This window comes from Chelmon rostratus, chromosome 10, assembly GCF_017976325.1.
Source record: "Chelmon rostratus isolate fCheRos1 chromosome 10, fCheRos1.pri, whole genome shotgun sequence".
Taxonomy (NCBI): Eukaryota; Metazoa; Chordata; class Actinopteri; order Chaetodontiformes; family Chaetodontidae; genus Chelmon; species Chelmon rostratus.
The window spans coordinates 25464895-25489972 of NC_055667.1; the positions used below are offsets into that span (position 1 = coordinate 25464895).

General features: G+C 41.6%; 2 protein-coding genes across 2 annotated transcripts; both read right to left on the reverse strand.

Annotated features, from left to right (window-relative positions):
- Positions 1–1751: 1751 nt before the first annotated feature.
- pip4k2ca (phosphatidylinositol-5-phosphate 4-kinase, type II, gamma a) lies at positions 1752–15775 on the reverse strand. The gene is made up of 10 exons (XM_041945300.1): positions 15295–15775; positions 13984–14081; positions 13618–13714; positions 13294–13443; positions 8628–8774; positions 6718–6756; positions 6502–6615; positions 5423–5687; positions 4006–4109; positions 1752–3807 (listed from the first exon to the last, which is right to left on the reverse strand). The coding sequence occupies exons 1-10, from the start codon at positions 15451–15453 to the stop codon at positions 3727–3729; spliced, it is 1254 nt and encodes a 417-aa protein (XP_041801234.1). The 5' UTR covers positions 15454–15775; the 3' UTR covers positions 1752–3726.
- A 1993-nt stretch (positions 15776–17768) lies between these two features.
- LOC121612227 (tubulin alpha chain-like) lies at positions 17769–22893 on the reverse strand. The gene is given in 5 exon segments (XM_041944964.1): positions 17769–17853; positions 18102–18277; positions 18375–18523; positions 18634–18856; positions 22867–22893. Coding segments are annotated over 5 exon segments (660 nt in total).
- Between the last annotated feature and the right edge of the window lie 2185 nt (positions 22894–25078).

The window sequence follows — 25078 nt, forward strand, 5'->3', positions numbered from 1 at the left end:
ATATATTTTTTTATTTTATTTGTCAGGGTTAACTCGTTAGCATGTTTGCTAATTAGCAGTGAGCGCAGCTGAGGCTGATGGGTCGTTGTGTGGGTGCTCCTTGTGTTTTCTCCTTTGGTGAACCGCGTCGGTCTGCCCCGCCGTCTCGCTGCCGCCACATGCTCTCCTGGTTTAGTTGCTCTGATTGGTCCTTCAGCAGGAAACATCTTCATGTTTATGCTCCTTTCAGCTCAGCCGGGCTCTCATCACTGAGGTGACTGATGGTGCTCGTCTCATGGATTTGTTTTGTCAATAACTTTAATCTTTAATTTAATAATTCGTTCCATTTTGAACAAGCAGCCTCTTGGTGGCTCGCCCACTCAGTTAATGAAGGACTTGTATTTGTCCGCCTGTCCTGGTTTGGGAGGTTCGGCTGATGATTGCCTTTGGGAGTGTGAGGACACTGGATTCACGGACTCTCGTTGAATTCGGAGGTGAATTCGAGGCCCGGTTGAATCGATGGTGCTTCAAAGACAGTTGAAGAGTTGTTCGGTTTATTGACGTTTGACAACTTGAACTGCCTGCCTGGCAGAATTTCCACCTTTATAAATGTCAGGTTCGCTCTTCATGAAGCTGCTTTGGCAGATTAGTGTTTGCAGAGATGCGAGCAGGTGACCGTGGTCGTCGGTCTTTTCCTCCTGCTCACTCAGGAAAATCTAATCAGGCCGGTTTGGAGTAGTCCTCTCTCAGGGCTGAACGTCAAACTTGGACTGAACCAGTTCTGCGAGCAACAAATCTGATGATTCAGCATTCATCTCTTCTATCTCTCTGGTCTGCAGTTAGCTTTTTGCGAGACCCGGCCTCTTCAGACTCGTGTGTGTCTTCTTCCTGTGCTACTGATACTGGTGACACTGCTGTTATGAGAGGGATGGATTTGCTTCCCCTCTTTGTTCCAACTCACAAAGAGAACCTGGTGTGGGGTTTGGTCTCTGGTGGACTGGCTCTTGGCCCTAAGTTTCCAGTCGAGGAGGTGGACACGCTCCTTGCTGATCATTTGGATGGTGATCACGTGTTCAACATCACAACATTCATCACATCCTGCATCATTTCTTTTGGACACTTTTAAAATGAGTTTCTGAGCGTGCTCTCTGTGCAGGAGCAGAACTCCAAACCACATCAATCTGCTGCAGCTCAGTTCTGGTCTTTGTCAGTGTTGTCACGACAGCTTCCTTTCTTCTTCTGGCGGAGGAAGCTGAGTGGGAACCGTCATCTGATGTTGGTTATTTGCAGGACCATCCCAAAACTTCTGACACATTTAAAGCCATGCCATCACATTTGGATAAGTTAAATTGGTTGAACTTGCTGTTCTTAAAGAAGCTCAGGCGTACGAGCTTGCAGATGAGTGAGAGAGGAGATTCTGGTGAAGACTGTCATCCTTTTTGATATATCTGCACTTAAGTGTGGACTGACTGATATATTCATATTTACATAATGAACACTGAAGGTTTAGCTGCCAACCAAACAACCAAAGTGATCAGAATTCATCCTGAAGGAAAGAATCATTGTACCAAATTTTGGTAATCCGTCCATCCAACTTTCAGATATTTCTGTGTGAACCGAGACGGTGGGCTGACTATTGTCCCTGCAGCCATGGCGCTCACGTGGCCGGCCGTCTCATCTGTCTGCGGTTTCTCTGCAGGTCAAATGTTTCTGCAAATGCACAGATTCTCTCACAGACATCTTCCGGATAATAATGAGTCAAACACTTTTCAGAAGTTCTCTGGAAAATATATTTTGGTCCAAAAGCTGATTTGCAAAAATACAACATGTGCAATCATTGAGTAGATGAGGCATCATACAGAGTGTTCTGTATCTACGCTGCCTTGTCAGTGTCTTGGAAAGCTGTATCATACCACTGTGTTAAGGCTAACTGCATTAGCTACTGGAGTGAAATGTAGTGTTATTGTCAATGTTTTACACAGTACCCTAAATCTTAAACATCATTACAATACACAGACAAGAGTTTCTAGTTCTATTGCGATATTTTTCTATATCTTATCCTATCACAATGATTCACATAGCGCACGTTTGCCATCTTAATGCACAAAACATTACATGTTGAAAAAGGAGAAAGTCCAGAATAATAATGGATGGGCTCATTTTTACTGTTTTGATGTTGAATTACGTCTCGTGAGGTCTTTCATTAAAAAGGCAGGACTGATCCTGAAAGTTGGACAGGTCCCTTCGTGAATGTGAGCCCAGCGCTGTGGGTGAGGGTCAGCCACCCCACATTCTCTTTACAGGCTGTGGAAACTGAGACACGCAGGGCTGCCAGAACAGTTTACAGGCTAAATAACACAACATGCTTTCTTTTTAAATACCACACATTCACCACTGCAATTGAAAAGGCTGTTCTGCACATTTTCTTTGTAATCCACTCGAGACTTTGGTGGAAAACGGGATTTGATCCATTCAAACTGGTTCGTTTAACTGCTCTGTCACAACAGAGTTGACTTAATTGTATGCAAAGTGCAAATCCTGCTAGGATAAAGCTTTGATCCCACACATTTGGCACTCTAAACATTCAAATAGCCTGCTTCAATAGATAAACAATATCTCAAGTGCAGAGTCTACTGGCATTATTTTTAAACACCCATCTCCAGTACAGATTATTCATTATTCTAAGATTTAAGGAAAAGTTTGACATTTTTGGAAACACGCTTACTTGCCGTCTTACCGAGAGTCTAATACAATGCTACCAGTAGCTGGTTAGCTTATCTTAGCATAAAGACTTGAAGCAGGGGCAGACAGCTGGCCTTACTCTGTCCAAATGTAACAAAATCCACCCACGAGAACCTCTGAAGCTCACTAATTAACATCTCATTTGTTTAATCCATGCAAAAAGCAAAATGCTAAATTGAAGCGTTGTGCACAAAACCTCTCAAACCACACACTGCTGTCTTCAGAGGTGCTGGCAGGTGGATTGTGTTACTTTTGGACAGAATGCATGCTAAACGTTCTGCTGGTACACCTATAGCTTTCTATTTTAAAGCTGTGGTAGGTATGATAGCGTCGGGACACTCTGGTCTGTATTTTCCTGTGCTCGTCCCCCTGCAGTGGCTCTATGGAGTTAGAGTTACAGCTGCTCGTCCCCCAGTTTGAGAACCATCCATGTTCACTAGCATGCGGTCTTCTTCGCTGCTCTTGTTGGTGTATTGCTGCGTATCTCAGCATGTTACCACCTGTTCATCGGTGGCACAGTGTGACACCATTGCGTGCAAGAGCTGAACAAAACGGAGACTTTAACAGACGCACACGCCTTTAACAGAGTGATGCCTCCCATCTGACTTTTGGAAAGAAAGCAAATAAGCGCCCCAAAATTTCAAACTCTTCCTCCTCAGTTCAGTTCATGTTTGGGGAGCCAGAAAAAAAAAGTGAAAAATATTATTTGATCTTGCACTGATGTGATCTAACACTCTGAACACTGATCAACAGCAGTTTGTTTCCATGTACTTTACTGAGTTATTCTGTTAACAGTGCTTAACATGTAGAAGAAATGCTCCTTAAATCTTAAAAATAAATAGATGCATCAGAAGTAGTACATTATATTGCTACAACGTAAATAGTCTCACCTCAGATCACTACGTTTAAATAATGATCTGTGTGCGCAAACTATTTTTGGTCAATGGTAAAATAGACTTCGAGCTCTCGGTTGGATGAACTAATGGCAGTGTTCAGAGCCGAGCGTTACGCAAAAATGTTGGCGATGAAGTCGCGAAATCGTTTGGCGTACTGTTCGGGGTGGACCGTGGAGATCTCAGCACCGGCCTGTGAGAGAGACAGAGGAGACGGAGACAAAGAGCAAAAACAGGACATCAGCATCATCTGCACACAACGTGCACTTCATGACATGACGTGAGAGCAAACATCGAACGTCTGCCCCCCCCCCCCGCAGTTACAACTCAGTGTTTTCAACCACCCGACCGCGGCCCTCCACCTCCTTCCTTCCTCGCCTGTGCAACTCACCCCGTGTTTGACAGTTTTTGCCGCATGAGCGGCTTTCTTCTTCGTGTCGTACTGAGTAAGTACGTCAATCAGGCCCATGAAGTAGACCTCCCTCTGAGGGGCTCCTGAGATGAAAGACAAAGGACAACCAGGGTTATGTTACCAAGCCTGCGTTGACAGGGTTGTATTTTCCAGATGATGAGAGAAGGGCTGAAGTTAAAACACATGGACATATGAAAAAGACTTCAGAGGAACATTTAAAACAAACGGCTCAATGACTAACTACCTCGAGTACTTTGCAGTTTATGATTAAATGACTCTCTATAAAACGACGAATGTCAGGAACATATGCAATTTACAGAGATATAAAACAGAGAAAAGTCACCTCAGGTTTCAGGAAACAGTTGTAAATCAAACAAAAATCAAATTAATTTTCTGACCATCAATGAATCGTTTCCGCTCGACAACACACAGCATTCTTCTACTTTTCAAAAATAGTATGTTTAAACTTTTAAGCCAGCGCTGACGAAGTGCTCAGAAAAAATGGAAAGGTGAAAATGTACAATGCCTTATACCAGGAGCTGTGTCGCTTAGCAACGGTTGTAATGTCACATGATCCGCGTAACAGCTCTTTCAAGTGTGTAGAGGCGTGATGGATCTCTGCAAAACTCTGCAGCTCGACCATGAACCAGAACCAAGAGGAGAGAGCGCACTAGTCCAGCTTCAGCTGCTCTGCACTGGCTTCCTTTTTAAGATTTTAAGATCCTCTTCCTTGTACACAAAGCTCTAAATGGACTTGGACCGAGCTACATCGTCAACTCCCTCGTTTATTATCTGCCCTTGAGAACGCTGTGATCACCTGCTGCTGGTCTACTGGAGGTTTCCAGCAACAGTCGAAAGAAAATTGGGGATGCAGCCTTTGTCCATGACGGCCCAAAGCTCTGGAACAAACCGCTGCAGATATCAGGAAGTGGCTCGCTCAATATTTTCAAAAGAAAGCTAAAAAACTGATCTCTCCACTTTAACGAGCTCCGACTTCCTGATACAGGCCAGAAACGTCTGTGCTCTGCCTCTTGTATTTTACTTCATTTTATGCTTTCAGTGTAATCTAGTTTTACCTATATTTCATTATTCTGCAGTTTTGTCTTTAAGTGGGTTCTACTTTCCATTAATATGTTTTATCTGTATTTTTGTCCATTCTGTCTTTTCTATGTAAAACACTCACTTGGTGCCTGTCATTTCTCTCTCGTAAAGCACTTTGAGCTGCAACTTTTGTATGAAAGGTGCTGTACAAATACAGTTATGACAACTGGGACCCCATATGATGAGGAGGATCACGTGGTGTCAATGGAATTCACTCTCTGGGGATTTAGAATATCTTCCTCCTCTTGCCAAACATCACAGTTTAGTGTCTTGATGGGCGTTATGTTGACCTCACCTGCACAGCTCCCGACGGCGTACACGTCCACGTAGGGGTCGAACTCCCCGGGCCCCAGAGGTTTGCAGGCGGACATGTAGCCAGCGATTCCCTCTGGAGAGGTGCCATAAGAGCCCGCCGTAGCGCCCGGTGCCAGGCCGTTCTCCGCCTCCGGTTCTTCTTCGTTGGAGACCTCCTCGCCCTCCTCCTCCTCCCGTTCGGCCCGACCCACGTCGTGGATGCCGAGCAGCAGGCTGTAGTCCATGATCTTCAGCCGCACCAGAAACTAGGAAAAAGGGAGCGAGCCATTAGTTAACAAGCTTTTTCCAACAGGTTTACTGATTTAAACTGCGTGAACAACAGATGATTAACTGATGACAGAAAATTAATTGGCAACAATTTTTGAGAATGAAGTAATAGTTTTAGTCATTTCTTAAGCAAAACTAACCAGCTGCTCCCAGCTTCTATAATGACTACTGCAGTAGTAAACTGAATATCTGAGTTTTTTTTATTTTTCAAAATCATTTATTAACTTTTGACAGACCAAATCGCAGATTAATCAACATGTGCAGTCTAAAACTATGACATGAGAACATGCTCTGGTTTACGTTCGGGCTGCAACGAGCCTTTATTTTATCGTGCTTCTTGACTGAAATGTCATCAGACAGTAAAAAAATGCTCCCTGAGCCCATAGTGATGTCTTCAAATATTCAGTTCACGATCACAGAAGACAAAGAAAACCACAAATGAGCGACTCCTGACGAGCAACTCTTGGCGTTCTGCATGTTTGTGTTCTGTGAGGACGTCTGTAAGGCACGTAAAAGACAAATTTGCGTTGCCTTGTGACGGACAAAACTTTCTGATTCTGGAATATTCACATTTTATTGGTATTTATCTTAAAGAATTATCAAAGTAGTTCCCAGTTAAACTATTGATCTTTTAATCATTTTATGCTGTAATGTCTAAATTTACCTCCTTCACTCCTAAATGTATTCCACATCCATCCTCCTGCTGCCAAAATGGCATCACAGGAGTGGCGCCTCACTGAGGTGATGCTGCCACTGTGTGGCAGAGCTGCACAACGACAACGTGTAATCTACCTCCACGTCTCTGTTGACTTTCTCCATGAACTTCTCCTTCTGCTCCTCGGTCACATAAACCTTCTGCATGTTGTTCCTGAAGTCCATGTCCTTGAAGGTCGGAAGCTCTTTTCCCTTTAAGAACAAAATCCATCTTTAGCAGGACACGTGGGATACGGAGCAGAGAGCTCGCACATAATGACGTGAAATGGGCAGAAGGCAAGATGTTTCTTTTACCCGTTCTTTGTCACTTGCTTCACGAGCCACCAGAGATCCCTGCAAGAACAAACCGTTATAAATACACTGACTGACTCAGGACAGCCAACACGACTGTGCCGTCTCCCTGTTGGACTGAATTATATGTTTTAATACATTATATACTACTACTTATTTCTAGATTAATAGAGACAAACACTAAGTATCATCACTTACTCATATCATTATATGCATACATACATACATATATGTATTTGACCTAGGGGTGCACGATAGTTAACGGGCCGATAGTTATGACGTCATTCCGATAACTCCGATATCATGACGAACAGCCCCGATAACATTTGTGTTTTTGTCAGCACAGCGGTACCTCGCTCCCACTATGAGACCCGAATGGCCTGCAGTGAATGCTGAATTCAAGTGACATTGGCATGATCAGAAAAACTCTTTGTCACTGGGAAAAATCAAGAATACCTCCTCATGCAAGAAAACAACTCGTTAACTCGGTCATAATTTTGGTAGTTGCTGACTTCAATTAACATTCGCAGCATTTTTTCACATGTTACACATAAGGAATAGAAACATGAACTTAAATAGGCAGAAAGAACGACTGGCAAACGAGGGAACGGGGGAATGTACGTTACACCTTGAATGCAGCATGCGGCACAGCGAGCTTATGAAAACAGAGTTCAGACTTCTTCAAAGTTTCCGAAGAAGATTGTTCGCTGGTTATTCGTAACAAATGTTCCAAGCGAGTTCCACGAGGAGGGAGAAATTGCACAAGCTTTAATACTTCAAACCTGGTCAGTCACCTGAAACATAACAACCGCTTTGACGGTTTGGAAAGCATATGAGGACGGCCGGCCTGCTAAAGACGCTAACGTTAGCAAGGCAGACGTAAAGAAGCCACCAGGACTGACACACATCGGCGAGGCTTTCGAAAAATCCAAGAAATTTGCCAAAGATGACCCACGGGCTCAGGTTATTGAAGATCTAATCATGGACATGACGGTGCTTGACTCACTATGGACTGCCCTTTTTTCAGTTTGTTTACATAGATAAGTCTAAGTAAGGGATCATGTATCTTTCTTCAGGATGACATAGAAGCCCGACGAGTTATCGGTTATCGGTATCGGTTTTAAAAAACAGTTATCGTGCATCCCTAATTTGACCTTTTGGATTTAAAATGTCATCATTTAATTTTGTCACATTTAATGTTATGAATCCTTGAGTTATAAGATAGATAAGAATAGAAAAAGACTTAGGGTCAAAAACATGTTTTGTGAGGTCACAGTGACCTTTGACAATTAAAATCTCATCAGTTCATCCTTGAGTGAAAGTTTGGGCCAAATTTGAAGAAATTCCCTCGAGGCGTTCTTGAGATATCGCTCACAAGAGTGAAACGGGTCGACAACCTGAAAACATACCGCCTCCGGCCGCAGCTGTCATCATAATAAAATCAGACAATTAAAATATATAAAATAACACCCAACAATAAAGATAAGAAGAACAATACTAATAAAACAGATAAGAGATGTTGGAAATATACCACACTCGCTTTACTGCTACTAGTAACACCACCTAATCACATGCACCTTGTAATTTTGAGTTAATTTGCTTTTGTATAGTTTATTTCTATTATTTCATATAAATGTATTTTTTTTACTTTCTCCATTATTTGTTCTTATTTCTGTCCTTGTGCTGCTGCAACGTCTGAATTTCTCCTCTTGAGATCTCCTCTTATCTCATCTTAAACAGGATATTAAGCCACTTCAGGTCTGCAGAAGGTGTGAATTAGCAGGTCGTCATTTCCTGTGCATCTCGGGGCTGTGTTCGAGAAAACTCATTTCTGCAGGACTTCCACATCACAGCGATGACAAGTAGGATGTGTGATTAAAGGTCGGACTGTTTGCCGTGCAGTTCCTCCTCACCTTCAGGTCGTACTTCCTGTGTACCACCAGTCTGTGGCTGAACATGTTCCTCATGACGATCAGATAGGTCTCCTCGTTGTCCACGCTCACCCGGTACATACCCAGGAACTGTGGCAGCAGGGTGCTGCCGTGACACTTCACTATGTGCTGCAGAGAGGAAACAGCACTGAATTTGCATGGCAGGTGCAGAAAGAGGAATTTTGTTAAACGTACAAATAGTAAAAATACAGTACGAGTATAAAACAGTCCTAAAGGCATGGAGGCTAATATTGGCCCATTTCAAAGGTCACTTTGAATGTAAAGCAATTACTGAATCAATCCAGGTTGGGCTGTTAGCCGTGCTCAGCACTCGCAGCAGTCAGTTAAAATAGACTGACCTCGTTCAGTGTCCCCTGAAACACGCTGAGCGGGATGTTAAAAGAAATCACTCTGCATGTCTTAACAATGTTTTTGTTCTGTGCATCATTATTTTAATCATTAACCCTCCTGGTGCAGAGAGCCGGGTTCTGTCCCCAGCTCGAGTGCTTCGGGAACAGCCAGGATCATGTTTGTCGCTGCACCAGGGGCACCTGAGTGTGTCTGACAGGTGAAAAGCTGTGGTGGGCGACGACATGGGTACCAGAGGAGACACAGTCCACACCAGGTCTCCACAGGCAACAGTGATCAGTACATTTAGTCAACATGGGGATCTGCACTTCACCAAACGAGGGCTACAACTAACCAATTATTTTCTCAATTAATCAATTTATCATCAATAAATAATAAATGTTAGTTTTGTCTGAATCAGATATTCAGTTCACCGTCACACAAAACAGAGAAAAGCAGCAAATCCTACGAATGAGAAGCTGGAAGCTTGAATGATTAATCCATTATCAAACTAACTGATGATTAGTCTTCTGTAGATCCATTAAATTGATTAATCAACTAATCATTGCAGCTCTACACCAAACTGAATGACAACAGTATAAACCAACATAACAAATGGCGTCTTCAGTCCTGCACAGACACAGTCTGCCTATGACTAAATCTAAACTGCACCATATTTATTTGTGAATGTTTTGACTGAGGAAGTTATTCCTTTAGGAGCTTTAGCAAAGGGCAACGCTGCAGTATAGTGCAAGAACTTCCATCTGTTTATCTATAAATGATTTTTCAATTTACCTGCAGGAGGATGCATTTCATCTGTAATACTGGTATAAAATGACATACTGTGATACATGTACTCTGCTTTGAAAGCTTAATACATAGATGAGCACTAAACAACTAAACAGCTCAATGTTATGAATGTCTTCATTTGACATAAGATGACGAGTTTCCATCCAGCATTGATAAAGTGACGATTGTGGTTAAAAAATGACTGATTTAGCCTTTAGAGGCTGTCGTACAATTCTGAAGCACAAAAACAACAGAAACTGTTTGAAAAGCTGGTCTCAAGACCTCAAGACAAAATCCCTACAGCTGCCAAAAAACACAAAACCTCCTCGTGAGCGTTCTGAGAATTCATCCAAATAACACCAAAAAGCCAAAAGCACAACAACGATAAAGCCTTTTACAGCAAAGTCAGCCCAACTGCTTTAGTACAGCATCCCAATACTCAGAGATGATTAAGCAGAAAAACAAAGGTATACGGAGTGCTTCTGTATTTCGTTTGGTTGATACAAAGCAGCTGTTCAGCATACCAAACACGCACCCCTGAAACTACATGATACAATGAACTGCAACCTGCAAACTGCCACGATGAAAGTAGCAAACTGTGCAATGCCAACGCAGGAGCTCCGGTAACAATGAGTTCATTCAGCGCAAAGTGAACTAAAAAACACGCTGAAACAGAGCTGCCATTTTCCTCGTCTCCCTCCCAGTTCTATGTAGGCGGCGTAACCACAGGCTGCACATTCCAATAAGAGCTCAAAGCAGCCAAAAGTTTACTCAGTGGTGTGTTTAGCCTGATGTGAGACCCAGTTCTGAAGTATCCACGCGACTCAGGCCCGGCAGCAAATGTGAAATAAAAGCTAATAGAAAGAAACAAACTAGAGGTGAAAGTATGTCACCTCGCTCGTATCTCTCCTACAAATGCTATCTACTATTTACATGAGCGTAGATGTGCTGATATGAGCATTTGAATATCTTTAATAAACCAGCGATCGTATAACAGAGCGTTTGTTCTCTCCCCGGCGCTCAGTCGTGCTGCTGCTGATGAGTTTCCCCGCAGGGGGGGGTCAGCAGTCAGGTCCTGTTTGAGACAGGCACCTTACAGACACACTGAGGGTCTTGCTCAAGGACACGTCGGCAGGACAGATGTTTGCCGTCCTCAAGTTGAATATGTACACGTCTTCCTACTCGCTGCACCACTTTGCTGCTCCCGGCAAGACATTTAATCTAAAAATAGTCATATTTGGGTCAACTTCCCTCACCCCAGGAAGTGCTCATTTTAGGAACTCTGTGACAAAAGCTCTCAGGAGTTTTAGCTACAAAAGGTCCAAACAAAGGTTAAAGAGAAAATATTGTAAGTAGGACACAGCGCCAGAGATGTGAAGCCTTATACACAGTTCAGTAAAGCAGACAGGAGGCGAATGATCCTGGCTCTGTGTGTGATGGAGGGCAGAGATTCAGACATGCTCGTGGGGAGGTTCAGACACCATTTACACATGCGATCTGTATCCAGAGAAGGAGAAACGCATGTTAACGCAAGGTGATCGGATCTGTCTGACCACATCTGCAGGTAGCTGCTTTGTGTTCAGGTGCATGTAAACACAATCCGTACAACATGCTGGCATCTGTAGTCAACCGAGGTATTTGTTTTCAGCCAAGGTTAGAGAGCAAGAATCTGAAAGAGACTCTGATTACTGATTACACGACTATTCTGTGCCACGAAAGTGCCAAACATGCATTATTCACCAGAACCGGTGAAAAAAGGAAAACAATATGCAGGGGAAATTAATGATACACAGTAAAAAATAACTGCGTGCATTATGTTGCACTCATCTGTGCAGCTGATCTGCTGTGAACAAGGTAGATAATTCATCTAGTCACAGAGTAGCCTGCACGCCCGTAGTGCAACGCACAGGACAAACTAAGATAAGAAAAACTGAATTCAAATTAAAATCCAAGTCATGTGTAAATGCTGAAGGACACGTCTGGTGATATTCTATATTTGCGTTCTTCCTTCTAACGTGGGCTGTCTAAAGCCTGATGTATCTTATTCTTCTGTGCCATTGAGCTCCAATCAAAAATTAAAAATTTAAATTATGCAGTTTATTTAGACTCAATCCCAGATAAACTGTCCTGCTGCCCCAAATACTTACTAAAGGACCAAATGCAGTTTAATCTGCAGTTGAAAATAGTCCCCAACTAGAAGGACCAGGTGAGAATGGGTGAAATTCAGAACAGGGGAGCTGATGTTGGCTGCGGTCCGTTACATTCAGTGTCATCAGTGAAACAGATGAAAGTTAAAATCAATCATTTTGATTCATGAAGTCAGGTGTCTGTCATCAGGTTCGTGTATCTGTCACATCTGTCTGTGCAGCTGCCTGCAGCACGTTTGCACACTGCTGAAAAATAAATTCATGCAGGTGACGGACTTATAAATTTCAAAAGGCTTCCCTGCAGTCCCTGCTGTAGGCAATGGAGAGCCAGAGCAGTGCCCTTCTGTGAAACACAATGTTTCACAATGATCCGTGTTTTATCCTTGACTAGGCCGTAACTAATCAAAACTTGGGTATTGTCTAATTTTCAGGACATACAGGACAGGATTCAGGATTCAGGACAAGGCTCATAATTCAGGACTGTCCTGAATTTTGGGGCATCAGGTAACTCCAACAGATGCTTTGTTTACTCCTAATGAGTCCTGTTAAGAAATGTAACCTTTTTTACCAATGAAACCAGGGCAGGGTGATGTGGCCAACAAATATAATCTTTACGACGACTCACATTTTTAATGGATTGTTTCCTCCCTGCACGAAGACATGATTGAAACATCACATCTTTTTAGGACTTCATGAGCAATACCTGAACCACCTTCATGGCTGTCATCTTTACACACATTAAATAAGATACAAGTTATCCCATATCCCAAAAACTCCAGCTATGGAATTAGTATTAAAAATCAGTTGCAGCAGAGATGGGGCAGTAAACTCTGCTCGCTAACCCCTCTGCTCCTGTGGTTTGTGTTTCTTGTCATCAGCCCAGCATCTGCTGGTTAGCGTTAGTTGCCCAGCAGGCAGGGACAGACTGAACACAGTAGAATCTGCAGACCTTTCCAGCGACTCCCATGACTCCCGTCACCTCTCGTGACCAGATAAAGCCTCGTCAACACACATAAACTAAGAGACAGAGTTAGCTAGCCACAGCAGTACTGTCAACTTTAGCAGGTGCACATATTGTGTAACTATTGTCATCACAGTTTACAGGACCGTACTGACTAAAGACTAAATGTAGCCAGCCATCATCTACCTTATATTTTGGTGCATGTTGTAATAACTCAATTTTTACAATGTAGACATTGTACAAAAACCAAAACTTAATAAAATTAATTCAATCCTTTAATCATTTTAAAGATTTACGTCCGCAGTAGGAACCAACGGGTTGAGACTGAGTCCCACAGACAGAGTACAGACAGACAAACACTTTTTAGTTGCGCTGTGATTTGCTGTAACCACCCAGATCTTACCTGGTGATACTCAGACAGGATGTTGTGCATATCTGCAACATCCTCGCTGGAGATCTGCTTGATGACCAGCGTACGGTCGTAGGAGTTGAGGAGAAGACCCTCACCCTGGTCATCTACACTCCTCATTGGGGGGCTGCGGGTCAACGAAACCTAGAGAAGAAGAAAACCAGAGTACATGGGTAAGTGTAGAGATCGTGGTCATCACCAGTAAAGGACATTAGCACTTCTGGAAACATCCCTTTGTGTTTAGAAACTGCCAGCCAACAAAGTGACATCAGATGCAGAATAGTCTCTGTACACTGATTGGTACAACAGCGCACATACCTGATAGTCCAGATCCTCAATACCAAACCGTTCCCTCAGATTTCGGAAGACCTGAGGACAGTATTCTTTGAACTTGAAATGTCCTGGAAGATTTTCTCTGCAACAGATGCAGCAGATGTTGAAACAGATGTTTCACGTACTCTTTGACAAATTCTTAAAGAACCAAACATCTGCTAAACTTCAGGACTGTGTCACCGGTTTATGTTCTTCTACAAGTTCGACACGACGAGAGCTAACTGCCGCTGATTTTATCTTTCAGGAACCAGCTTTTTGAAAGCATCTGAAAGGCTGGTAGATTTTTGTATGTCTTGTTTGTTTACATTTCAACCAATCCCGCTTGACTGTGCACTTATTTTAGCATCTTACTTGTTGAAGAGGTGGTTGTTGACTTTGATCTTGGTGTTGGCTTTAAAGTCATCAGGCAGCAGCATGACGGGAACAGGCACCTGGTTCAGATCGTTGATCTGAAAGAAGGAAAGTGATTGAGACAATAACAGAGCCCACTGAAGTATAAAATAGGAAATTTCATCTGCAACCTTGTATCTATCTATTAATAGTTTATCTCTGATTCCAGCTTCTCCAATGTTCATCATCCTCGTTAAATCTTATTTTCTCTGTTTTATATCATTATAAATTGAGTATCTTTGAGGTTTGTAGATGGAACAAATTAAACATCAATAATTTGTCGTATTGAACTCTGGTCTCAATGAAAAATGTCCATCACAACATCCTTGTTCCCACGGTGACGTTATCAAAACTTGTCTTGCTTTGACCCAACAGTCCAAAAACTTTGTATTTCATTTACTACGATCGACGACTGAAACTAACAATTACTTTCATAGTCGGTTATGTTGGTTATTTTCTCTACTGATCGATTGGTTGTTTGATCTCGAAAATGTCAGAAAAGGGTGAAAAATGTCAATCGGTGTTTCCCAAAGCCCAATATGTTGTCCTTAAATGTCTTGATTTGTCCACAACCCAAACATATTCAGTTTATCTTCAAAGAGGAGGTGAGTTAAACTCTGGAATTAAGGAATTCTTCAAAAATTACTCAAAATTATTAATTTAATAGTGATAACTAATCGATTAATCACCCTCTATTATCATCTATGACAAGAAAAAGCAGCAAATTCTCAAAATTCACTGCAGATCCTGTCTAAATTTACATACACCTGACACGTGTAACGTGAGAAGCCGTTACACTTGTTGTGCTGCATTCTTTCTACCATCAGATTCAATGAAATGATAACAAATTTCTGCAAAGTCTGCAAAGATTTACTCACATTGGCCCCTGACTGGACTTTCATGGCTTTTATCAAATACGGTACATTCACAGTAATGTAATAGCATTTTAATAGCTGTAATGTTCCGATCTGGTTGTATATCTAGACAGGTGTGTAGCAGAAACAGGTGGACAGATGTGTATAAGTCTGACTGCAGGTCAGCAGCGCTCCACCTGTGGATATTTGGTTGAAGCATCGGTTTGTTTCCGACAGATGTCCCTCTGGACTCGCTGAATCTGACGGGTCACAGACTTCGGTGCTGAGACCAGCTGGCAGTCTGACTCACTTGCTAACGCTCCTGCTAACTGAGCTAGCTAACATTACATGGCACTGACACAATACGGTTACTCACAGCGTTAACGTTAGCATTCAACGCTAGCTTCCACTGACTCACCGAGTGATTGACGCCCCACATGAAGACACTCAGGACGGGGTCGCTAGCTCGAAACACCTTCACCTTCTGCTGCACAAAGTGTTTCTTTTTCGTTTTAGTCTTGGGCGCCAGGATCACCATGGGACTGGAAGAGGCCCCCGAGTTCCCCAGAGCAGCCATGACCACAGACTGGCTCTCCGCGTCCCTGTAGAGAGAGCTGGTGCAGGCGGTGACACTTCTTCCTGATGGCTACAGTTACTAAGCTAAACTTGCTAACGTCTGTCTAACTGCTCCTCCCCGGGTCTCTCAGACCGACACGGCGACGAAAACCAAAGGTCACCCGTCGAGCTCCGGTTTTGTTATAACGTTACTGACGCTGTTTTCCTAAAGCGCAATTTAATGTTTGAGCAAGTGAGATGAATCATTACTTAACTTCATCCATGCGTGACAGCATATTTTCAAATAATTGCTGACAGTCCACCACCGCCCCCTCGAGCCCACCCATGTTATTATCAACCACGTGGTGAGTTTGTGATTGACAGGTGGCAAGGACCAAATAAAAACGACGTTTAGGCATCAGGTGACCCCCAGATGGGCGGGTACATCGCGTTGGAATGGTGCGTTCATGTTCAGGTCGACAAGCGGAATGATCAACTTTCATGTGACTTCTGCATTCGCTCACATACCATGAGGCATCCATGTCACATACATTTACGCTTCCTGTGGGGATAAATCAAACGTTATTCTTTGCATATTATCCAGCAGCGAGTTACGTCTTTAGACTCAATTTTGTTATCTAACCGATGTCTACTTTTATCGCAGAATGATATCGAAATTTCCGAAGTCAAACATTTACATTGAACATTTCTACAAACTGGATGTGCTGGAAAGTAAATATGTAGATTTAATCAAGTGCAATCTGTAAGGTATTTAATTTTCTAATACTTTATACTTCAACTTCACAACATTTCAGATGAAAATATTGTCTGACAGCTGTGGTTACTAATTTGTTTTCAGATTAAGATTAATTAAAAATGCCTTTTTGTCTTGTAACCCCTAATGAAAAGCAGTGAATTGTTTGGGCTCCTTATCCTGTTTCCACAAAAGGAGACATTTATCCCATAAAACTTTTTAGATGCTGTCATTCAAATAGCTGTTTTAGCCTTAAAGAGGTCAAATTATCCAATATTTCAAACTGATTACAAAACCTGGAAACAGATTTGTGTACCAGCACTTTTTTTCTTCTCCCCTCTTCCACTAATCCTCTCATGACCTCTCAGATTTGATTTTTCATACTTTAGACACAATTTTCTGTACTTTTACATAAGGAGGATTTTGAATGGATGACTTTTACTTGTGATGCTGTATCTTTACATTGTCGTATTTGTTTTCATGCCAAAACTGAAAATCTACAAGCAATTTACAAAAATCTAGTTTTAATAAATCTCCCATGAGCTCATATTTGGAATAGATGTTTGGCAGATACTTTATTCTGCATCTACCGATGCATTAATGAATAACAGGAGAGACAAATCGGCAGATGAACTGGATGCTTCTTTCAATAAACTGTATTCATGTAGGTCAGTGTCATGTAGAAGCCGTTTTGTTTTGTCTGTTTTTGTGCATTTAATGAAATCAAATAACTGCTGAATTTGAAGAAATGGAGTTGTGTAGCCAAACTTGGTCAAAATTACAACAGAATTCAGTAAAAACTTTTACAACACTTGTGAATGTGTCATGTTTTCTTTATGCATCTTCATCACTCTGCCCCTATTATGTTTCCTCTTACAATTTTAGTTTGATAAGTTTCTAAATTAATTCCCTGATTTTCATACAATGCCGTTCATTATTCAGCAGAAATGGAGTCTAGTAACAGCAGAGTCACGTATTCTTAAACACCACCTGTCGGCCAGCGTGAGACACCCACTATCCCTCCCTTGGGCCAATGTGAATACCACACCCTATTTTAAACCAGACCAGTGTCGAGCCTCGGTTCTTCCCAGGCAGTTCCCAAGTCAAGAATAAAGTACACCTTCAATTGATAAAAGATCTGTAAGTGGTGCACTGTAACACCTGATGTTGTAAAAATCATTTGGTAGGTAACTTGAAATTTACAGTGGTTTGTCATTTCAGCCTGGTGTGGAGTTCAAACATCTGTTGAACTCCACTGCCCCCAAGTGACTAAAGTGAGCTGAGCAGCAAGAGCATCTACAGTCAGAACATTTCAGATCTGAGTGAGAACCAAATTAATAACGAATCTAAGGCAGATATGCTATTTAAAGATGTTTATCAGTGGCTTGGAGTGCAATGTTAGCAGAGTAACTGTCCTTTGACAACAAGGTATTACTAAAACTAATGCCATCTGAAACTACACAAACCATTTGATACTTCCCAAGATAGCAGCTGCCCTCAGCATTAAACTACAGAAACAGAAGATTCTGCACTTCTATTTAAAATGCTCTCTAATAGTACTTCTGCCCGATGGAAAAAAACGTTCAAGTAAACAGTACTGCAGTCAATGAACAAACTTTATTTTTTAACATAACAACAACAACAGAGGCACAGATCAGAGATCAATACAGTGGAATGCATGCCTGCTCAATACTCCTCTCCTTCATCATCCTCTCCAACACCAGTTCCATCAGTACCAACCTCCTCATAATCCTTCTCCAGAGCTGCCATGTCCTCTCTGGCCTCCGAGAACTCTCCCTCCTCCATACCCTCACCCACATACCAGTGAACAAAGGTACGCTTTGCGTACATCAGATCAAACTTGTGGTCAAGCCGAGCCCAGGCGTCTGCAATAGCAGTGGTGGCTCGATGTCCAGGGCTCCACCACAGCGGTGGACACCTGTGGAGCTGGGTAGATGGAGAACTCCAGCTTGGACTTCTTGCCGTAGTCCACAGACGGACGCTCCATCAGCAGGGAGGTGAAACCAGAGCCGGTGCCACCTCCGAAGCTGTGGAAAACCAGGAAGCCCTGAGGGCCGGTGCACTGGTCAGCCTGAGGATAGAGAGGGAGACACAATGATCACACATCAGATACAGTTCTGTCTTTTTATTTCATATTCAGGACCAAAAGCTGCTCTGAATGTACCCACCAGTTTGCGCATCCTGTCCAGCACCAGGTCAATGATCTCTTTGCCGATGGTGTAGTGTCCACGAGTGTAGATGTTGGCAGCATCCTCCTTCCCAGTGATCAGCTGCTCAGGGTGGAACAGCTGGCGGTAGGTCCCAGTGCGCACCTCATCTAAGGGGAAGTACCGTAAATTATAGGAGGGTTTGACTGGCTGGGGGATTTTTAAAAAGATCTCCCCTCCACCCTCAAGATTTATCATAATTTATATTTCATGAGTTTACTGATGACAGTGGGCTCCAGATCCACAAAAGCAGCTCTGGGGACGTGCTTTCCAGCTCCCGTCTCATCGAAGAAGGTGTTGAAGGAATCATCTCCTCCTCCGATGGTCTTGTCACTGGGCATCTGTCCGTCCGGCTGGATCCCATGTTCCAGACAATAAAGCTCCCAGCAGGCATTGCCAATCTGGACACCAGCCTGACCCACGTGCACTGAGATACACTGAGGCTGTGGAAAGAGGTGGGAGAAAGTTTAGGAATTATAAAATACACACTTGGCTGGCTGAAAAGCTCTCTTTAAAAGTAACATCTGTAACGAACTTAATTTGACGCAGAAGGCTACTCATCACATGGTGAGACCTTTGCCCCGCCCTACCTCTCTGAGTGTACCAAAATTAGGCGGAAAGTCAGAGGTGACTGTGCCTTTGATGTAGCAGCTCCTAAACTTTGGAACGATCTGCCTCTCCATATCAGACAGGCCTCCTCTCTGTCTGTTTTTAAATCCCATCTGAAAACCCATCTTTTCTCCTTGGCTTTTGACACCTTGAGATGTTGAATGTATTTATTATTTTATTCTTTTTTTTATTGATTGTTTTATTGTTATTTATTTTATTGTTTTGCTGTATTTCGTTCTTTCATTTTGTTTTTATTTATTTTTTTCTGTACAGCACTTTGGCCCACCTTGGTTGTTTTTTAAAGTGCTTTACAAATAAAGTTGGATCGGATTGGATTCTCTACAGCTAATGTAACATCTACGAAGGAGGCTTTTTAAAAAAAAGGCTCTTTGTAAAATACCAGATCATCATGACTGAGGTCACCTGATGACATGTTGCACATTCAGCTATATATACTAAGAAAATCATGTGTTGAGAGCAAAAACTTCTGTGGTGAAACAAGAGGCGGTTCTGGCTAGACGAGCACCCTGAGCGAACCATCCTTGGCGCTCCTCGGAAAAAAAACCCAAAAACCTCCACAAACAAAGGTACTTACCCCTAAACAACACAACAATACATTATATTATTTGGATTACTTTATTAAATACATTAATAAATACAAAAAACGTAACTAGAACAAAGAAAAAACAGATGAATAAAACCCCTGAAGAAAGCAAAATAAGGCAACTCTCTGGGGCATAAAAATTTCCTGTAGTAAACTGTTTTTCACCCTGGGTTTTTCACCCTGTTTAGAACTGGTATTAACATTAACAACAGGTGTGATGTGCAATCTAAAATCTGACTTTTCGAGCCTTCACTAATGCAAATTCATCGATTAAATCATCATATGAAATCTGTTGTGCAACTGTATGATTGATGCTGATGATGGCAAGTGCAGAGAGACGCTCCTGTGACATAGTGGACCTGAGGTATGTTTTAATAAGCTTTAGCTTGGAAAAACTCCTCTCTGCTTCAGCTACTGTCACTGGAAGGGTCAAACCTATTCTGAGCGCAGTCCACAGATTAGGGTTGATTTCTGCGAGCTCTTTCTCATGGATGAAAGTCAGCAGCTCAAGCATGCTCACATGGACTTTGATTGGAGGTCAGGGAAGTTCTTCAGCTCCTGCACAAGCTCTCTGCCATCTACATCTGAGTGTCCCTTAAAATGCAGCGTAGTTTGCAGGGTGCATTTCTAACAAAGAGAAAATGGTATTGTCATTAGTATACATGTTATTCTCAGCATTTATAGTGTTTACAAAAGTAAAAAATAATATACAAAAATGCACACACACACACCTGAGGACTCCTGCAACGAACATGAGGCTGAGGAGGTAGATGGCTCCTTATCAGACTCCAGGACCATGTCTGTGGCTGCTGTGCAGGTGTCTGACTCCTCATTTTGGCCAGTGGGTGCTCCAGCCCCAAAATATCTCAGAATTGCCCCTGAATTTACAATTAAGATACAACATGCAAGTTAGATCACACTGACATCACACATGCATCAGTTACCCAATTAAAATGAGCATAATGCACATTTTATTAACATTTGTTAACATTCTATTAACTAAGCATAACACACTACAAATTATTTAAAAAGCTATATCACATGTAGCTTACAAAATGCCATGTCAATGTATGTTAGAGGTTATTTAACTTAGCATATACCGTATGGGAATAATAATGTCCACAGTCAGGACGGCTGTGTGAATTTGCATTTGTTGTGTTGCAAACACAAACTAGACTCGGTTGTCCATGGGTGAAATTAGTTGCATGACATGATGCCTCAGTTCTAATAGTTACTAGTTCAGGAAAACTAAATATCTGTAATCTTCTGTAGCTTAGCAACATATTAGCAAGAGGCTAAAAAAAAGCCAATAGCCTACCGTCCCTCACATCGCTCATAGAAATCTCTATACCTTCTCCTTTTTGTCTTTTTCGAAACTGGGCACCTGATGGCTTCTTTGGTCTTTTAGTTTGATCCATGATCTTCATTTAAGACACGACTCCACGACAGTTTGTGTTGTGTGCCCCCCTGCAGGGAGAGGGCGCCCTCTCCACTAACTTGACATGGAAATAAGCAGTAGTTAAAGATTTTCATACAAAAGCAGAGGGCCAACAAAATGTGAAAGATTCAGTTCAAAAGGCCCAGCGGGCTTTTGAGTGAATAGGTTTGAAAAGCCTGTGGTTGCAGTTTCATAAATGCCAGGCCGCTTCAAACAGGAATGTTTCAGGCTGAAAGCACATTGACCTCCGCCAACTGGGTCGATGCGCAGACACGAAAACCGGAAATTGGCAGATCAGACTGAACTTCAGTTCAGCTAGTCCCCTGTGGAGTTAACTTACACCAACATTACCAAAGTTACAGTTAAAACGACCCACTGAAGGTGAAGTTTGGTGAACAGTCAAACGTTTTATTTATTTATTTTAAACGAAGCTCAAATGTAGATCGTTAATGGTGCTTATTTAAATTAACGGTTTAACTGTGTAACAGTTAAACTGCGCTGCCGCTTGACGACACACTTCAGAGTTTTTAATTTACTTGAATCAACACGAAAAGTTAAGAAAAGGTATGTTTTCATACTCACCATGTTTCCTGAAGCTGTGAAGTCTGGGGTCGAATGTCTGGGTTTAAATTAAGAAGAGGAACAGGCTAACTTAGCTTTTACCGAACGGCCTATATGAGTCCTGCGTAACTGTAGTAACCGATGATTTTCGCTGGGCGGGGCGCTTTTCCGATTGGTTTCGGGGGTCACATGGGGGGAATCCTATTGGCTAAAAATTTTAGCTAATGACTGGAGACTAGCCATTTTTGCTAATTACGTTACATTAGCTACGATCTTCTAACTTGTGAGGGGAAAAATAGCAACTTTTGTCTGGCTAGCTGAAGACAGCTATGTGTATGCTAATAGTTACTCTACATACTGTTACGCCGCATCACCAAAGATTATGTTATGCAATAACAGGAGGCATAATATCTCATTAGGCCTCCTTAAACACTGTGTATTGATGTAGAAAAAACGTGATCTTTTATATTCATTCAAAAGATGGAAAAATGATTGGTCCAATCAGTTGCATACACTTTTTAAATCTTTCTGTATGAATAGAAAACAGGTAAACTATAGCTAGCCTGCAGTACTAAATATTTGTCTCTTTTCTCCTCGTAGTTTCTGTCAACCCACCCATCTCCATCTGAATCATTTAAATAAACCCAAAGGCACTTTTAAGAGCCATCTATCTATCTATCTATCTATCTATCTATCTATCTATCTATCTATCGTTCTCTCTCTCTCTCTATATATATATATATATATATATAACTGTAGTCTGCCTGTTTGTTTGTTTGTTTGGTCTGTATCTGTCTGTATCTGTCTTTTTGTGTGTCTGTCTGTCCATCTGTGTTCCTGTCATAATGCCAGGAGGGTCCACCAAGAAGACTTGTCCCTTTTGCATGGGAGTTTTGTTTTGTGCTCAGAAAGTGTGCTGTCACTGCAAGAAAGAGCAGCCTCTGAAGCAGCGCCTCAAAAAGAAGCTTCAGAGGTTTGATGAAAAGAATGGGTGATTGGCTCGAACAAGAACCACAATGTGGCATCCATCAAGGATGAAGTCATCATCATGGTTTGTACATATTTTTAAATGACATTAAACTGCTCAGATGATATTGGAAATACGTTCTGCAGTACACATGGAAAATTATGTGATCTTCAGTTATTTCTGAGTTCATAACAAAAATAACAACCTCAATTGTGTAAAGTTCAATGATAAATGGACTGCATTAATTCTACTACAGCTTGTAAAATGTATACACTGCCACATATAAATGCATTTGCAACATTCACCCATTCACTAATAGAATCCCAAAGGTTTCTCTCTGTTCTGAAAACATTTAGAAATGTATCATTGTTGAAACTCTAGTTTCTAGTTATCTAAATGAAAAACGAGTGTTACAAATGTGATACACCCTTATTGATATTTGTCCAAAGTTTTGTTTTTTTCTTACATTTCATGAACTGTTCCTGTTTGCACATACATTTTTACACAAAAGTAAACCTCACCATGAAGTTAGATCATCCTAAACGGTCTTAGCATGGATGCTGTCCTCAGTAATGTCATATTTTTTGTCAATAATTAGTGTGTTTAGTTTGTTTTGTAGTTGCGATTCCAATTTTTTTTTCAACTGATAATACAAACTTGTGTCATTGCAGCTTCCCTCTTGGGAAGAAGACAAAAAAGGAGCAGACCAAGTGTGAAATCACCCCACGCTGCAGACTGACTGATTTTTCCCAGAACTACCTACACAAAATAGGGTCATTTTATGAGTACCTTTGTGAAGGTGAGATGCATGCATTGTATGCTATTATATTAGCCTTAGATACATCCAGATAAAACACACTCAAATAATTTCAAATGATTTTTCATTGTACACTTTGTAAGACAACTGACTCAAAACTGTTATTCCTTTTATTGCCACTGTTTTCATCTGTATAGCTATATATGGTTTGAAAGTAATGGACTCCATGCACAGCTCCAGTACTACCTGAACTTCAGGCAGCTATTGGACAAACTGCTCAATCCAGGTGTGTCTGACCATTGTAACTGCTGAGGTCAGTCACACCTGGATTATTCAGTTTGTCCAACAATATAAGACAGGAAATCAAGGAGCTGCCTTAAATTCAGGAAGTAGTGGAGCTGTGCATAGAGCATGTTGCATAAATTTGGGGATAATGTCTATTTTGATAGTGAACTACTGACATAATGCACAGATTTGACCATTGATTGTCTACCTTCCTGAGATGCAGAACAAAATACTACCACTACCCAAGCAGAGCTAGAGATGCAAATGGACCATTAATAAAAAATAATACAAATAAAAAGAAATCCATTAATAATTGGTTGAATATTTCAAACAACATATTCTGCTGCCTTGGAGGCATGACGTTTAAAGTTCACCGCACACAGAATAAGAGATCATATTTCTCCTGTATTAGCTTCTCTGCACTGGCTCCTTGTAAAATCAAGAAAATCTAGAATGGAAATGAATGTCCTTCCTTACTTATACAGCCCTTAATAGTCAGGCACCATCATATCTCAAAGAGCTCATAGTACCCCATCAACCCACTAGAACACTGTGCTCCCAGAATGCAGGCTTACTAGTGGTTCCTACAGTCTCCAAAACTAGAGTGGGAGGCAGAGCTTTCTACTACCAGGCTGTAGGAATTTACATTATTTTCATGAGCATTCATCACAGATCTATTGTGTCTAAATTAGTGCACTTATATTATCAGTTATTGATGTTTCTGTCAGTCATGATGCCAGAAAAACATGTTTTTTGGTTCGATTCTTATGAAATATGCGGCTACGTGAAGGAAAGAGTCAGACAGGTTTGACAGGCAGAGTGACACATGTGGGGTTAGCTGTAGGAAGTTTAATTTACCCATGTATACAAGCAATTAACATAAATATTTGGAAATAACAATGTAAATTAATTTTGTCTATCAAATTTATAGGCAAAAAAACCTAATTATCTAACTAAATTTATGGTTCTTTTCCTTAACAGGGCAAAACAGAGGTCTTGGTGGAGTGGCAGCCTTGCTCAGTTTGGTATGTTTTCACTTTTATTTCTTCAGGGGACGGTTTCAGTGAGTTAAGTGCCTTTTTTTCAGGAATGCACTGACTACATTCACACACTAACACAAATTCACATCTGGAAGCTGCCCAGTAAAACCACAGTTTGATCTGCTGCTACTGAGCAGCTTCACTTGAGGTGTTGCTGCTTTTTCACTTTCCTTGCCCAGATTCACCCTGGTGATCCTGAGGGTTGAACTGATGTTCAGTCCAGTCACAAGCTTGGTTATCTAACCTTCAGGCCCCCCGCCTCCAATTTAAGTTCCTTTTTTATTGATTGATTTGATTTGATTGTTTATATGAAAGTGCTTCTCTCTTTTTCATCTCACTTTATTGATGCAGCCTCCCAACCACTTTGCCTTTTTGCACAATTGTGTATTATACCATATTATTTT